The 17,671-nt window shown below is 36.0% G+C and overlaps 1 protein-coding gene and 1 non-coding gene across 2 annotated transcripts in view; one reads left to right on the forward strand and one right to left on the reverse strand.

Annotated features, from left to right (window-relative positions):
- LOC150099292 (DBH-like monooxygenase protein 1) overlaps positions 1–9,055 on the reverse strand; it is an 86,238-nt gene extending 77,183 nt beyond the window's left edge. Inside the window, exon 1 of the mRNA XM_090404304.1 lies at positions 8,732–9,055. Coding sequence (XP_090260430.1) covers positions 8,732–8,995 — 264 coding nt within the window. The 5' untranslated portion in view covers positions 8,996–9,055. The remainder of the gene's footprint in view (positions 1–8,731) is intronic.
- Positions 9,056–17,375: 8,320 nt separating this feature from the next.
- Positions 17,376–17,448, forward strand: TRNAF-GAA (transfer RNA phenylalanine (anticodon GAA)). The gene has a single exon. It is a non-coding gene; the product is annotated as a tRNA-Phe (tRNA).
- The last annotated feature ends 223 nt before the right edge of the window (positions 17,449–17,671 follow it).

A 17,671-nucleotide genomic window follows, 5' to 3' on the forward strand; every position in this document is an offset into this window, starting at 1 on the left:
ATATATTCAAGAATATATTCCAAAAACCTAACTGCCTGTAAATTTGTAAAGTTAAAAAAAGGAAAAAAAAACTCTTGAGTCAGCAATCCTGATGAAAAAGTATAACTGAAATTTTACTCAGTAATTTAACGCCTTTTTTGAGCCCAACACCGCCTTTTCTATGCATTGCTCTCTAACGCCCCCTTCACCTAAAGAATGTATGTTACTCTCTCACGAAAACTAAACAGTGTCATAAAACGTCTGCTCCATGTAACTAGGAAAAGGAAAATATTATGAGCCATTTATTATATTTACATAATGACAATTAAAAGTTATTTTTTATTCGTTCCAACATATGCTATTGACAAGGTTTTTAAACGGAAAGAAATCAGACAATACATACATACATACATCTTCAAGGCCCACTCTTCCTAATTGGATTGTGGGGGCAACAGCTGCAAGAGGAACTTCCAATGGTCACGATCCTCTGCCACAAAGCTCAGGTGTTCTGGTGGGATTCCCAAACGTGTCCACCCAAGGTTTTGGATATAATCTATCCAGCGAGTCCTTGGCCTTCCACGTGGCCTCCCACCCTCTGGCTTGGCAAAGAGGGCCTGCTGAGGGAGCCTCTCTTGTGGCATTCTGACCAGGTGCCCATACCAGCTTAACTGTGATCTCTCAACACGGAGAAGCAGCGGTTGAGTATTGAGGGTTTCCCGAAATGCAGAGCTTCTGATTCTGTCGAGTTTTATCAGCCCCGCAACCCCTCGAAGGAACCTCATTTCAGCCGCTTGGATTCGTGTCCGCATTCTTTCGGTCATTACCCAACTCTCATCACCATAGGTGAGGATGGGGACATAGACTGTATTGAAAACAGCCAACTTTGCCTTCTGGCTTAACTCCCGCTTCAATACTACCAAACGGCCAAGCTCCCGCAAAAAGCCCTTCCACAAATGATCTCCAGGGTCCGCTGGAGATCATTTGTGGAAGAGCTAAGCAGAACTAGGTCATCTGCAAAAAGCAGACGTCCAATGCTACATTTTCCAATTCTGACACACTCACTGCCTCGGCTGTGCCTATCAATCCGGTCCATAAATATTATGAAAAGGAGGGGGTGAGAGAACACACCCTTGGTGGAGGCCAACGGAAACTGTGAAAGGTTCAGACTTTGTGCTGTTTACCCCGACACAAAACTCTAGGCATTCATACAGGGACTTGATGGCAGCTAATAGTTGACCATCCACTCCATACTCCTGTACTACTTGCCAAAGCTTATCCCAAGGAGCCTGGTCATATGCCTTCTCCAAGTCCACAAAACATGTGTAGACATTCTTGGCATATTCCCAAGATTTCTCAAAGACTTGCTTTAAAGTGAAGATTTGGTCAGTTGTGCTTCTACCAGGACGAAAGCCACATTGTTCTTCCTGGAACTTTGACTCAACTATGCTCCTGCACCGTCTTTCCAAGCACTTAGCATACACTTTCCCAGGCACGCTGAGCAGAGAGATGCCACGATAATTACTGCAATCCTTCTGGTCTCCCTTCTTAACGACTGGTATTATTATGCCTGTCTGCCATTGCTTTGGTGCTAGCTCAGATATCCAAGCAGCCTGACACACTCGAGTCAGCCAGAGAACACCGTCTCGATTAAAGGCTTTTAGCATTTCGGGCCGAATTTTATCATTGTCAGCAGCCTTGCCCGATTTTAGCGATTTTATTGCTAAATGGGCCTCTTCTGCTGTGAGACTAGTCATTGCCCCGATCTGCACCTCTTGGATGTCCACAACTGCTGGGCCACCCGGGTTAAGAAGGCTCTCAAAGTATTCCCTCCATCTGTTGAGGATATCCTTCTCGGTTGTTAAAAGTGCACCATCAGAGGCCTTAATTGCCCTTGCTGTGCACGATTTCCTCCCTCGAAGGCGGCGGATGGTCTGCCAGAATATTTTGTTTGCATTTGCATAGGATGAGTCTAATCTTTCTCCAAGGGATTCCCAAGCCTTCTGCTTTGCTGTCTTTACTGCCTTAGCAGCAGCTTTTCGTGCCTCAGCATACCGCAAACGCATCTCAGGTGACATGACTCTAAGCTATGTTAGGTAGGACTCCTTTTTTGCCCGGACAGTTTTTCGGACTTCTTGATTCCACCAAGGTGTCCTTTTCTCACCACGCCGAGCTGCTTTCTGCCACAACATGAGAGTGCAGAGGCAGTGACAGCTGTTCTGAACAGCTTTCATACCTCCTCAACATCTGCAGTATGCTTGGGAATCTCTTTGAACCTGGAGGAAATGTCATCTGCAAAATTCTTCCCCACAGCCTCATTTTCCAATGTCTCCCATTTCACGCGGTATAGCTGTTTAGGCCTACCAGCGTTGATGGTAGCATCTGGTTTCTGAAGCCGTAGAGTGCACACAACAAGGTGGTGGTCAGTTGACAATTCTGCCCCTCTTCTCAAATAGGTCTGCTGAGACTATAAAGAAGTCAATCAGAGACCTTTGTTCTAGTGTATCCCTGTACCAGGTATACTTATGAACTTCTCGGTGCTCGAAGAAGGTATTCATTATGGACAAGCTGTTAGTACAGTGGAAGTCCAATAATTTCAACCCATTCGCGTTAAGGTCAGGGGCACCGTTCCTCTCAACCACACCCCTCCATGTCTGGTCATCTGTTCCAACATGACAATAAAATGTATATTTTTAATCATTTACTGCAAATGAAAATTTCGATGTCGATATTTACGAAAGAAAATAATGAAAATAAAGAATATAATCAAACTGTAAACGTTCCCATGATGTAAACTCATCGATGAATCTCTTGAACTTTAACGAATGTGTCATAATAATAATAATAATAATATATATCTAGGAGTGTTGGTGCCTCATTGATACCACTAGTCTACATACTGGGGATAGACATACAGATTTATTATTTTAGGATGCAAAATGTCTAATGATTATACTTACATCGTATGAAATATTGGATGCTTATCGACAAATTAAAAACCAGAATAAACCAACATTTAAAACATTAAATATATTTTTAGTTTCTTTTATTCATATGATTTGAATTTTGTTTTGTTAAAAATTGTACGATATTTTAGAGCGCGAGTATTTATATATTTCGTCGATACATTTTCACTTAAAATTGACCTTAAAAAGAAACTAAGAAAGGACTTCAAGAAAATTACAGCCTGCAAGTGTCTGTTTATGTGAGAAAATGCATTTAGTGGAACAAACAGGAAGCCGATAGAGGGCACTACAGTAATCTACTTCTTATGGGTGTCAGTAGGCGATTTCTGCATCGGTAACATGTCACACACGCCCGCACATTTACAGTAAGTGAGGTTGGCAGAACCCTCAAGAGATAAAGTGGGGAAATCTTGGGAAAGATTAATAGGTTTCGTTAGCCGTAGCTTGACCTGCTAGCGTTCCGCATAGTGGCCCCAACGGGCACAAGGTATCTACAAGGCCGCGCCCGCAAGACGGGAATTATCCCTCAGGTATCTTAGGGGATAGTATTCCCCCACCTCCTCCTGGCTCCCCTCATATCCGATCTACACTTAACAGATTTCGGCTTCTTAAAGGACCACGTGACTGAATCCCACCTGGCCGACCGCATCCCAGGCAGGTGGCGACAGGAAACGTTCGTTACGGCTCTGTTCACATGGGTAGCCACTAGCAGAATGCGGAGGGGGGGGGGGGGGACTAGCACATGCTTCCTAACGAAGAAAGCAGAGGAAGCAGAAACCAACTCCACCCTGTCTGACATTTTAGTGCAGTACAGAGGCGCGTGTCTGCTTATAAACCTGTACAGTTATCCTGTTGTGTATGCGCGCAGGGGTAGTTAAGTCAATGAGATTCTTCACTTCGGCCTCATTTTTCATCAGCGATGTACCTGTTAACAATTCTTTCAATACGCGAATATTTAACAACCCTGCTATATTCCTGTCATCCTAAATGACTGCAGGGTCCACAAACTTTGAATGGAAATGCATTCTGTTATAACTATAAATGTAATTATGAATGACTCGTCAGCAAACTAGATTAATTAGTTGATCTGATTAAAAGATCAAATTATTTCAAGTTGTGAAATCATATAAATATGTCTGCAACGATTTAGGTTTGATTCCAGTAATATATATACACGAAACAGACATAACAACATCGTGTGGTTTAATTACATATTTCTAGAATTATTATTATTTATATTATAATTTTTTTTAAAAAAATACAAATTAAAAATATTGAATACAGCAATTATCCCAAAATAAATTCCGAATAGAAGAATAAGTGTATTGTTCTATTAATTTTTAATAATAACAATAATGATTGTTCGAAATTTGTTCTCAAATTTTAGTTAGAATTTTAAAGAGATTGAAAAATCGCTACTTCAAAAATCAGGTCAGATGATTATTGTGACATTTTACCTAAATATTTTTGACAGCAATTAAAGCATGTATTTCAGTAGCGATATTTTATATCGATAATGTGTAAATATATGTAAACCATGTTGCAATGAATAAATGTTATCTATATCTTTTTTTACAAATAATAACCATTTTAATAATTTCTATTATTATTATGAAACTATTTAAAAATTAAGGAAAAGAAAACCAGGACGTCCTCTTAAACGATTCAACGATGACTTCTAAGACCGTAACAGGCCAAGCTAGGCCTAAATCCTTGATATGCATGATAATGAATAATTTTAATTATTTAACCAAATTATTTAAATTGTTCGCACAAATTACTAAAATATAAAAAGTACAGTAAAATAAAAGTATTAAAATTTTAAATAAATGTTTAGATCTCAACATGTAACCAATTTATTAATACAACTAGAAATGTTTAAAAAAAACTTAAACAGTTGTCGTGAAGTAATCAAGTTTTTATTTTTTCAGGGTTTCCACGAGTGTATTATATTGAAGTTTAGCGTCAAGATTGTACTGAAAATTGAGGAAAATATCATATTAAACGCTTGTCTTAAGTATAAGATCCAACCACTTAAAAGTATTATCGTCTGCCGCCCAGAAGTATGAAGGAATCTGCAAGGCCATGCATTTCCCTCTTAGTATTTCCTATGTACTAAATATTTGTAAATTGCTCTTTTCTTTTTCCTTACACACACATAGAGTTTAGATCTCAAAACTTTTGGTTTAATTATGCAACTAAATTTGGCTATTGAACCGCCAGGGGTTCTGTTAGGTTGCTAATTGTCGTCTTACAAACAAAGTTCATAATAGTTAATGTCGTAGTTCTGTTTAATATTTGAATATTATTCTATATATTTTCCTTTCTAGAGAATTTCTATGCACGCATTAACTTTTTTTAATAATAATAATAATTCGTTTCCCATTTGATGTATATTTTTTTCTACAGAAATTTATAATCGTACAGAATTTACAATTAAATATTCTCACTGTTCAGAATTCAATGGCAATTAAATGCGCCTGACAAAAGGTTGTTTTCGACTGGTTGTTTTTCATATACAGTAAAGTACAAATTAAATAACCAACGAAATATAATCTCGATATCTGAGATTATCTCAAACATGATCATCCAAACAAGCAAATAGTGCCAATGCAAATATATAAATATGTATTCAATACGCTTACACGTAGATTCCTACTGCAGGCTTTCAAAATCAGATGTGACAAGAATAAGGATGGTTAATCCTTATTCTTGTAGTCTCCTATGTCTGTATATTTCGTTTGTGTTCTCCTGCTAGGCGTGCCTGTTTTGTGGAGATAAAAAACCGAGTTTCAGGAAGAAAAAATCCTCCACCTCCGTATGAGACAGAAACTCATCATCAGATGAAATACCCTGATAAAGATGCTTCGCATGCGAAACGGGATTCAAACTCACAGTGCACTTATGAATTTTAAATAAATATATTTACATTTATTTGTTAAATTAAATATATTCATTTAAACAAATTTATTTTTGTAATACGTCGTAAAGAAATAACCATCCAAGAAGCACATAAACAAATGTTTCATAACAATTTTTAATTTAAAAAATATTGAATAATTTTATTATAAATTTGCTTCAGGAATCAACTTAATACACTTTAACACCACACCCAATCAATATTAAACAACATTAGCGAAAAATATTGGCGCATGTATAGGGAAAAATTATTGAATGATGTGCGACAGCCAAAAGGGTATTTTAAGAAGATGGCATATTTGCTGAATTTGGAAAAATATTTCTTATGTAACTCCCACCCATGAAAGGTTGTAATCTTACAGTAGTACATTGTACCGTGGACGTACTAAGGATTTTTTCTTTCTATTTTTATTAATTTTCAAGTTTTTCTTTGTATTTTTTATTTCTTTTTTTACCTGGTCAGTAAACCCTGTTATATTGGCCAAACATGAAGCATTTTCAAGCCACTTCAGATCTCCAATAAGAAGGATTTGACCTGAGATGAGATTCATCTTCCACCTAAACAAAATCACAAACACCGATGCCAGGATTCGAACCCAATGATTTCATTTTTCTTATTTCAGAAATTCCCAATAGATTTTGGTCTGCTTTCTCGATGGAGGAGCGATTTCTTCAGTTGTCTCCATGTGTATCTGCCACTGGTGGTAAATGGCATATGAGGCCCCAAATAGGGATAGCATCAAGGTTTTTATTCGTAGAAGAATAGTCCTTGAGGAGAGCTACTAGTACTCTCTTTCTTATTCCATCCCCCCTTCAAATAACTCTTTCTAATGTTTGTTGCTTTTCGCTATTCTGAGAGTTTCTTTAGCTATAAATAAGCCTAGCCTTAAAGCGAGGCTTAATCTTTTATCTATTTTTTTTTGAAATCTAATTTAAGATTTATTCCTTAAGGCTGGTTTCATTCACCGTCGGAGTGAATGGGGTCCCAAAGTACTTATTTTAGTCTAATACTCATTACAGAGTGAAGGGTAAGAATGAAAAATGTGTCTTTTTATTTCATTTCCTGCCTTTGCTTCTATCACTCTTATACCTTTCATTGTGAGGATTTTGTTGAGCTTCGCAACATGAACTTTTCTTTCTTTCTTTTTTTCTTTTTTTTCTTTTCTGCTTTTATCAGATCCATTCGAGCTACCCATCCGGAAAAGGCAGCTGTTTGGGGTTGTCGACCGGTTGTTAGACAAACACACGCACAAACACATTGATCTATATCTGCTCTGATATAAATGTTCTCGACTACATAATACCGAAAAAAAAAAAAAATTGTATTTTCCTATTTGGAGCAATTTTAAAAGATGGCAGCACTGTTCCATGAGAAGATGAACAAAAATTGAACGTCTAGATCCTAATCCAGATCCAGATCCTAAGAGAATAGAAATAATTCAGCATTGCCAATGGATTTTGAACCTTGTGAAATATCAAATTTTATCTATGATTTAGAGAATGCATATCGTTGGTAGAGGGGGGGGGGGAAATAAAGCACTTCATTGTCAGTTTTATGAATTGATCATTGAATCAAGATTTGATAAGAACAGACCGACATAATAGTGAATACGATTTTAAACTATGTAGGGTTTGTTAGGATTTGCACATAGCCTTCCGAGATATCTTTTATGTGCATACATAAAAGTTCTGTACATATTTAGGTTGTACTGTAGTATATATATTATAACTAGTCCAGCTCACTGAATTGTGTTATTAGAAGTATTGTACCTAATATCATAATAAGCCACGAAGTAGCTAACACTGTAAAGTATTATGTTGTGTGAAGTTTTGTTTACTATCAACGCTACGAGTTCAAATCCAGTCAAGGGTTTGGGATAGCTTGCTAGAGACAAATACGTATAATTACTTAGGAACGAGATCAATTTCATGAGATGGATTATGAAAAGAATAAGAGAAAGAAAGTCTTCTGTTTTCTTGATTACAAGAAAGCTTTTGATTGAGTTGATCATAATCATAACAGACTGTAGAATGTGATTGGAGCAACGGGAATACCTGAGCATCTAACTATATGAGAACCATAAAAACTTTTTTTTTTTAATATCTCTAGTGAATATATTATGAGAATGGTTGCCTTAGACAAAGACCCAGTAGGAATTAAGATTGATGGCAGAAAAATAATTTAAGATATGCAGATGATACAACCTTCTTAGTAGAAACTAAGGAAGATTTATATATGATGGTGACTAATTCTTATACTTCGGTTTCATGCCTTAAAAAAATAAGAAATAAAAAGAATAGGAGATGACGTTTTGCTAGATGGAAGAGATACTATCCCATCAGGATCGTCGCAAATCTTTACTGTGAACCTCTATGTGAAGAGGAGAAGAACAAAAAAAGCTTGCACGCTCCAGTAACTATGATAACAACCCACTTTATTCTGATGATTCCCTTTCTCTAAAATATCCAGATGATTGGTAAAAACAACTTGCCAAGTAAGCGGGATTGACCGGATGAGTGAATAAGAAGGTGACAACCTTAACAGAGAATTTGAAATCGACATCCGCTAGAGGGCGACAGTATGTTTCAGAAATTAAAGTTACATAAGTATAGCAGGTTAGATGATGTGAATAGTTATGATGATTATAAACAACATAATAAGCAAGTATCATTACACATCGTATATATGAGCACACAGAAACACGTTCAAAGGGAAGCATAATAATAATAATAATAAACTGGTATTCTTGTCTGTTAAGAAGAATGCATGCATGAAAAATTTTAATATTAATATTCACCTCAATTCAATTTTTGTATTTTATATCGAACAATACAAATACAGCTGACTTATAACTAAAAGAACTACTTACGTGAAAAAATATTTCACCTTCGCTAACCCACCCAACAACAATATCACTCCCAGACATTCCTCCATTGGGCGATAGACCAAATCCGACATAACCCGTAGTTGCTGCAGTAACTTCAAAAGTAATTAACTGGTCATCAGCAGTCCAAAACACATGAAAGTGTCCTTGTCTGTCAAGCACCACGTGATGATTCAGTTGTAAAAAGTCACCTTCTGCACACAGCAGAAGCCACAAGACTGTCGATAACTGCACGTATAGCGCCCTCATATCTAAGCTGGGAAAAGAACACAGGCGTCAGGTGTCCGTAAAAAGTGTGCACCACAAGAGACGCACCCTATTTCACTCTTTCTCTTTTTTTATTTCCCGTAAACTTATATATGAAAGAATTCTATGTCACCGTCAACGGGGCTAAGTGGCAAAGGCTTCATACTTCCTAAGGGCCCAGTGGGCTACGAGTCTCATGCGATTCATGGCCACCAGGAGTGCTTGTGCTTGCGGTTTGTGGCGTTCTGCTCCCTTGGCTGCACTGATCCACAGGTGAGCCTTTTCGTTCGCTCACTAGCCTGTGCTCTGCGTTTCCGGTCTCTAAGCCTAGTCGTGGAAATCAGGAGGCCAACAGGATGCGGCATCACCTGGACCACACAAAAGAGCCTGTAATGGTAATATGACCATACCTCCGGCGGGACACACTTCCGTTCTCTACAATTCTGGCGGTCCACACTACTAACCTTTGATCTTTGACACAAACCGACAGCCTGACTGCGGAAAACGAGGTTTTTTCTTTCTTTTCACAGAAAAAGAAATTACCTGTTTGTTACCTGCGAGGAGTGGAGGTAAGTTCCCCCCCCCCCCTAAAAACACTTCCTCCCTCTTCCTCTTGTTAGCTTACACAACAAATCTTATTGGAGATACGTCGCGAAACCTTGGTGTGAAGAAAACTGGAAATAAAAAATAAAAATAAAATAAAAACCGACTGGTAATTATCCACGGAACATGGCACCAATACTAACACGTGTGCTCGCTTCTTTGTCCTGGTTTTTATAAGGTTTCACGGCATCCTAAAGGCCATAAAAAGTCTCCCTTGACCTTCGCGAAATAGCTCGCACTTAAATCTTATTGACTTTTGTTGTTGGCTGTAAGAGGAAGACAATCAGCCGTCTAGCGACTTGTTAAGCTATCAGAATACAAAGAATGAATTGGTAAATATATATGGGCGCTCCAAGGAGACTAATAAAGATAAAGATTAAAAAAAAAAAAAAATCAAACTCCTCATAAAGTAGAATAACCTTTATGGTATTCCGATTAATTATAGTGCAAGGAATTGTGTTCATTATACTAGTCTGGTTTGTTGATTGTGCACGTGAGCTACAAGACACCCTTAGTCTTTTAATGAATACCAGAGGGTATGATACAAGTCAATTGCAGTTGGAGGTATTTGTATTTTTTAAATTTTATTGTCTACTATTGGATGAGTCCATATATGCTCAGACCGATGGCGCCCAAGTATTTCAGCTTGGGGGTGGGATGTCTTTTCTTAAACTCACCGATGGCCATAAGATTCTATCAACTGGTAAAAATATTTAAGTGATAATAGTGGGGATATAAGCTCACCTCTCTTAACATCAACTGTATATTTCTGGTTGATGTCTCTGTTTTTACCAATGTATGGCCATTGGTAAGCCATTGGTATATATATATATATATATATATATATATATATATATATATATATATATGTAGGAAGTATTTTTACCTTGGGTATAAATATGTTAAAGATACCAAGTAATTTTAAACCTGGTTTTACTCCATTTCCCAAGTAAGCAAACAGACTAAAAGTCAAGTTTGCGCCTGCAATTGATGCAAGTCTAACTGATCCCACAGGTAGTGCAGGACCAGGACAACTCGTGGCAAAGGTGGAACAAGCTCCGATCACTAATCTTAATATTTACCCTTAATGCCAAAACACATCTCCAAGAAGGGGATGTATGATGTTTTGTATTAAAGGCAAGGGGCATATATATATATATATATATATATATATATATATATATATATATATATATATATATATATATATATATATATATATATATATATATATATATATATATATATAGTTTAACATAACCGCATAAAAGACGTATACCTGTTTTTATATTTCTAGCAATATTCTAAGTATATATGAAGAAAATGAAATAAAAACAAATTAATATATCCATTCGGAAAATGCATAACACAATATTGACCCTATCGCCAATACTATACAGAGGTTGACAGATTATGCAAAATCCTATTCACCAAAAAAAAAAAAAAAAATGAGTGCTCGTCCATGATATTATATATCTCCCAATAAATTAATAGGAGCTCCATAATTAGTGACGCTGTAGGAAGAATAGGAAGAACAAGAACAGTAAAAACATTGATTTTTTGAAAAATATTTGTTACATCATTATTATTTTTTTTTTTCTATGTTATTCGAGTGGTCTTTAAAATAGGATTTCTTTAAAATAAGATTTTTAAAAGGCCTTTAAAATAAGATTTCTGTGTTGGCTAAAATATATTTTGTTTAGAAAGTTTTTTTTTTTATTCAGGAAAAACTATTTTTAACCTTTTGTAGCGTAAAAATATTCAGCAGGTGAGCGTATTTGTCGAGTCGTGTGTCTGTGGACGTTTCACATGCGTCCATAGCGATAGACAGCCTAAAGAAAGACTGCTATTGGTTGGATTCCAGCTGTCAACCAGAGGAACTTTTTCTATGACTTCCTTCGACCTGTCCCAAGTTAGCGAGTTCTTTTACAAATAAGTAATCATCCCTCACCTCTGAAAAAATAGAATTTTCAGTTCTACAGCTGAAAAAATCGCCCATAGACCAACAATAATTTAAACAATATACCAATTAGGGTTTAGGGCCACGAGACGGCAGCACTTGTCTGCCGTAATATCTCCCCTGAAAGCCTTGCTTCATTGATAACTGCATCTTACTATAGCGATGGCTGAAGGATGAAGACCAGCTGTCCACCGACTTTCAAAAAGAAAAAAAAAAAAAAAAAGTTTGTTAGGGCTAAGGGAGATACTCATATTCCATTTGGGAATAAAAAGCAATTTTTTTTATTTATATATTGAATCAATAAATAGGATGGAATAATTTAAATAATATTAAAATTTGTTTTACACATGTTGGCTAACAGAAATGGCCTCATAGTTGCAGTTGCTTTGGCTATTATTCCAAATAACAAAAATAACACAAACAGGCGACTTGATCAAAGAACGCTTCTGCAGCTTAGTCGTTTTTGATACCCTTTTTTTGGAAATACCTGGATTTGAATCTCATTTTGGATGCGAAGAATTTTTATCATGGCATTTCAATTGCCATGATAAAAATCCTGCCATCTCTATATTCTCATATAGAGATGGCAGGATTTTCTATCCTGCAATCGGGCAAACAGGATAGGAGAACACAAAAAATTTACACATAAAAATACAAAGTAATCAAAATTAAAGTATCCCTATTTAAGACCTTGTGGAGCGCCACCTAGTGCTCTAAATGCTGCGAAACTTCGCGGGAACGATATTTGTGAAAAAAGGTAGTTCCAAAATTCTCCACCAGGGTGCTGTGGCGATGTATGATGCAAGCATAAATAATACATTTTCTTCACTTTCCATTATGCATTTATTGGCTGTACTGTTCAACGTTCTGTCCTTCCTGGTATGCCACAAATGGAACCCTTTGCACAGTCTGTTCAACGGCAGAATAGATGTTGCGCCCATGCTGCGTTATGCTGTCTTTCGGTGGTGGCAAGTCACCAGGATGATCCCGATAAATCCTCTCTTTGAGAAATCCCCAGAGCCTGAAGTCACAGGGGATCAGAGCAGCTAAACGAGACGACCATGCAGTGGGAAATATACGGCTGATCACTCTGGCTTTCGTGAAATGTTCTCGAAGAACCTCCTGAACGGATTGACAGATGTGGGGAGGGGCCACATCATCTTGCATGAAAATGACTGAATCCATGCACAGACGCTGCTGAAGCTATGACACAACAAAATTGTTTATCAGATGTTTACCTCTCGCCAGTAACTGAGCAAGTCACAGGACCCCGACAGGCTAATGTACTCAAAGAAGAATAATCCAATAATAAAAGAAGCTGTAAACCCACACCAGACAGTAACTTTGGGTGAATGCAAAGGAATTTGTTGGATTACATGCGGTTTTTGCGTAGCCCATACCCGGTAATGGGTATTCACAGCTCCGTTCAAGTGAAAGTGAGCCTCATCTCCCCACAAAATCATTCACGGGAACGCAGCATCCAACTCCACTGAAGCAAGGAATGGTAAAGTGAATGTCAGTCAACTTGCAAAGTCCTGAGGGTAAAACTCCTGTAACAGGATTATTTTCAATAGGTAGAAATATAGAATTTTCCGTAAACGTTTCAGACGATTATGTAAGGCACATCCATGTGTCTTGCTATAGCACGTGCACTGCAGGAACCAATGCTGTTATTCATAGCCTTCTCCTCAATGGTAGTAGTAACTTCATTCACTTCTTTTGAACTGATTAGTTTGCGACCTCCGGCAGGTCTAACTCCCAACGATTCCGTTTCTTCAAATCGACTTAACATTCATAGAACATATGGAGATGGTGGACCTTTTCGACATTTGTTCAGTCCACGAAATTCGAAGAGTGCAACAACAACATTGCAATTGTTTAGGTAGTACGGCTTCAGAAGCAAAGCACGTTGGGACAAGGTTAGTGCCATCGCTGTGGACGGTATTAACAACATTAAACCCTCCGCCAACTTTCCAAGTTACGTGATATGGAAATTCCATGAATATTACTACTTTTTTTTTTCAGATATCGCTTCCGCATGACGCACAATGTATTTCTGCAAACGTTTCGCAACATTTGGATCACTGGATGACGTTCCACAAGGTCTTAAACAGGGATACTTGAATTATTACATATATATTTAGGCATAACACTAATCTCATTATCCAAAAATTATAGTTACCAAAGCCAGGGTGGCAAATCGTAGGTCTCAAAGATCTTAGTAATATAGATGATGATCATTATCAGTATTAGATGACTTTAACGTAACCAGATGCACCGAATGTGAAAATGGCATCCATTTTGTTCCATCAGAAGATCTGTGTGCTTCGTGAGTAACAGTTTTTGATTTTCCATAATGCCAGAAGAAAGACCATTATTGGTTCGATTTGAGGAACCGATTACAGGAACTTTTTACTAGTCCTTTATTTTTTTTTTTTTTTTTGTCCGTTCTCGAGTTAGTTGATTTTTCAAGCAGGCAAACAGGACTCTTTTTCTACCAAAAACTCTGATTTTTAATACTGCAGCTCAAAAAACTTGACTGTAGAATTAATACTATTTTTATACCTGTTTAAAAATAATATACCTGTTAGGATTTAGGATCAGGAGATGGCAGTAGTTGTCTGCCATACTCTCTTCATCACTGATGATTTCAAAATCATCAGTGATGACAAAAGCAGGTATTATCTCTCTATTAATTTCTAAAGGAAATAAAACAAAGAGTGATTAGAGGATTGGTTTTATTTTTGTATATTGCTTCATGATATACACTTTGCCTAAGAAAACTTCCTTAGAAAAAAAAAATCAGTAACGTTGAGGTATACTAGTCAGTTGAAGCTCGATACTCTCCATAGCATGAAGGCAAGCAAGAGTGGTATTTATTACACGACGCGTGTAATAAAATAACCAAACTTGCCATTACTTGCGAGACCAATACTTAATAAAGAGTACATTGTTCCCCCCTACACTACCTGAGACATGCATTGTAGATGAAAAATAACGCTACCAATGCATCTGAAAGGTTGTTTTCTTGAACAGGATGAAGATATTCACCTATCAATATTCTATGATGACTCAAGCAGAGATGGATGATTTTGTGAAAGACATGAATCTTGCCAAAACGTCAGATGAAATCTTAAGACTGCAAGGTTGGAACTTCTTCAGTGACACGATCATTACCTCCATTTCGAAAGCCAACTAAATTTAGAATTATTTTTGCTTATGAGTGGCGATCTTATGCTTTGCAGTGATGTTAATAGATTCATGGAAACACTGATGCGAAAACAAGATCCCAATGAATGCCGTGTGTGTAGATACAACAAAATATACTATATCTATATCATCATCATCATCATGCATATCAAGGATTCAGGCCTAGAATGGCTTGTTCCGGCCTTAGAAGTCATCGTTGAATCGTCTAAGAGGACGTCCTGGTTTTCTTTTTCCTAATGGCTTGTACTTTAAGGCTTGTTTTGGTTATCTTTCTGTTTTCATTCTTTGAACGTGTTCCATCCATTTATGTTTATATTTTTTAATTTTTTCTATTACTGGTTCTTGGTTTAATTCTTTCATAATATCTTCGTTTCTTTTGTGATCAAATAGGGTATACTTTGCAGTTTTTCTCATAAACTTCATTTCTGCTGTTGTTAATCTTTGTCTTTTTGTTTTATTGTCCAGATTTCGCTTCCATACATTAAGACCGGTAGGTAGGGCTAATGTATTGTATACTTTTAGCCTGGTTTGTTTTTGAACTAGGTTTGGTTTAAATATAGAGTTAATTACACCTGTTATTTTTAAATATTTTGCAATTTTTACGTTTATATCTTTTTCATTTTCATATGTGATCATACATCCTAGGTAGTTAAATGAATTCACCTGTTTTAAGATCTTGTTGTCCATTACTATTTTAGTTCTTGCTGGATCTTGTCCTTCAAAGGCCATAGTTTTTGATTTTTCTGTTGATAATATCATACCATAATCTTTGGATATCTCATTTAGATCTAAAATAGCTTTCTGTAAGTTATCTTCAGAATTTGTAATTATTATTTGGTCGTCGGCAAAGAGGAGAGTGTTTAAGTTAACTGTATGAGAAAGTTTAATTCCTTGATGTAAATTTTTACTCCATTTTATTATTATTTCATTTAAGTAGATATTAAAAAGAGTTGCTGAGAGGGGGACATCCCTGTCGGACTCCTTGGTTTATCTCTCTCTACACGATAGTTCATAATTTAATCTTATTTGTATTTGATTATTTTCATATATACTTGTAATTGCTTTTAGGATATTATTTGGTATTTGTCTTTCTTTTAATATGTTAAATAATATGTTTCTTTTAACTTTATCAAATGCTTTTTCAAAGTCAATAAATGCAATATGTGTTTCTAAATTGTATTCTCTTCTTTTCTCTCTTATTAATTTTAGGCAAAAGGCCGGGTCTATACATGATCGTCCTTTTCTAAATCCATTCTGTACTTCTAAAATAAAGTTTTCGGAATATTTCATTAGTTTGCTATTTAAGATTCTGCTATATATTTTGTAACAGGAATTTAATATACTGATACCTCTATAGTTTTTAGGGTCATGTCTATTACCTTTTTTAAAGATAGGAATCATAATTGCTTTTTTCCATTCTATTGGGGGGATACCAGTTGAGTAAATTTTATTTAAAAATAATAAGAGTCTTTCTTTGAATCTTGTTCCTGCATATTTATATAGTTCTGAACCTAGCTTATCATCTCCAGGTGATTTTCCGTTTCTTGTGTCTTTCAGGATGATTTCTAATTCTTCTTTAGTTATTTCTTTTTCATTTTCGTTAATTCTTTCCAGTTGTCTTTTTTAAAATATTTGTCTGTTCACAGTTCTGTGTAGTAATTTAGAAATTCTTCTAATTTCAATACATGTTTAATTTTATGTTTTCTTTGGTATCTGCATTTAAGTGTTTCAAAATCTTATATACATTGGGTCTTATTTTATATAAATCATGTTCTAAATTAGAAACAAATTTATTCCATGATTCTCTGTCTTTTTCTTTTTCTGACTTCTCTTTTAGCTATGGCTCTTATTCTTTTATATTCTATTTCATCTTCTAATCTTTTACTGCTTAAACATTTGTGATAGGCTTATTTTTTTCTTTTTTGATTATTTTTTCATTGTATCATTCCAGATCTTCAGTTTTTTCCTTTTATTGAATTTTTTGGTCTTTCCTAAACTTTCATTTGCTGCAGCATTTAGTATCGTTTTTATATTAAGCCATTCTATTTCCATTTCTTCATTTTGTTTTATTTTATCTAGATATTGGTTAATTCTTTGTTCATTAATTGATTTGTGTCCTTTATACATTTGTGTCATTCAATAGTCTAGTTTTATAAACAAATGTTTCAATTTTTCTTTTTGTTCTTGTTACTTGAAGCCATTTTGGTGGTAATCTTAATTTCATTTTAACAAGGAACAGGTCGCTGCTTATTTCATATCCTCTGTGAACTCTAACATCTGGTGAAAATTTTGACATCTTTTCATTTAATATGAAGTAATCTAATAATGATTTCCATCCTCTTGCTGCCCAAGTATATTTATGTATGTCTTTATGTTTATAGAAGGAATTCATCATTTTTAGGTTATTATAAATTACAAAGTGAATCAATTTTTTACCATTTCTGTTTAGAGTGTGTTCTCCATGTATTCCTATATTATTATTAATTTTCGTGTTTCCAATTCTTGCATTTAAGTCTCCTGGCTAAAATTATGTAATCATTTTTATTTATTTTATTATATATGTTTTGTAGCTGATTATAAAAATCAATATTATCCTGTTCTCCATCAGACGCCGAAATAGCTCAGTTGGGAGAGCGTTAGACTGAAGATCTAAAGGTCCCTGGTTCGATCCCGGGTTTCGGCAGGAGTACTCTCTTTTGTTGGCCGAGTGGTTAGTGTATCCGCTCTCCAGCCAAAAGAATGCGGGTTCGAATCTCGTCGTGGACATGAATGTTTGTGATTGTCTGTTAAAATACTAGTGGTGGTGGGCGGTAGATGGCGTTGGTATAGATGATGCGGTTCTCTGTAGTTGGTGGATTGAGTAGTGCAGGTGCCCTCCCTCGATGAGTCTTTGGACTCCCTGGAGG

The sequence above is a fragment of the Typopeltis vanoorti genome, chromosome 14 (assembly GCF_054136105.1).
Source record: "Typopeltis vanoorti isolate ZY-2024b chromosome 14, IOZ_Tvanoo_1.0, whole genome shotgun sequence".
Classification (NCBI taxonomy): domain Eukaryota; kingdom Metazoa; phylum Arthropoda; class Arachnida; order Uropygi; family Thelyphonidae; genus Typopeltis; species Typopeltis vanoorti.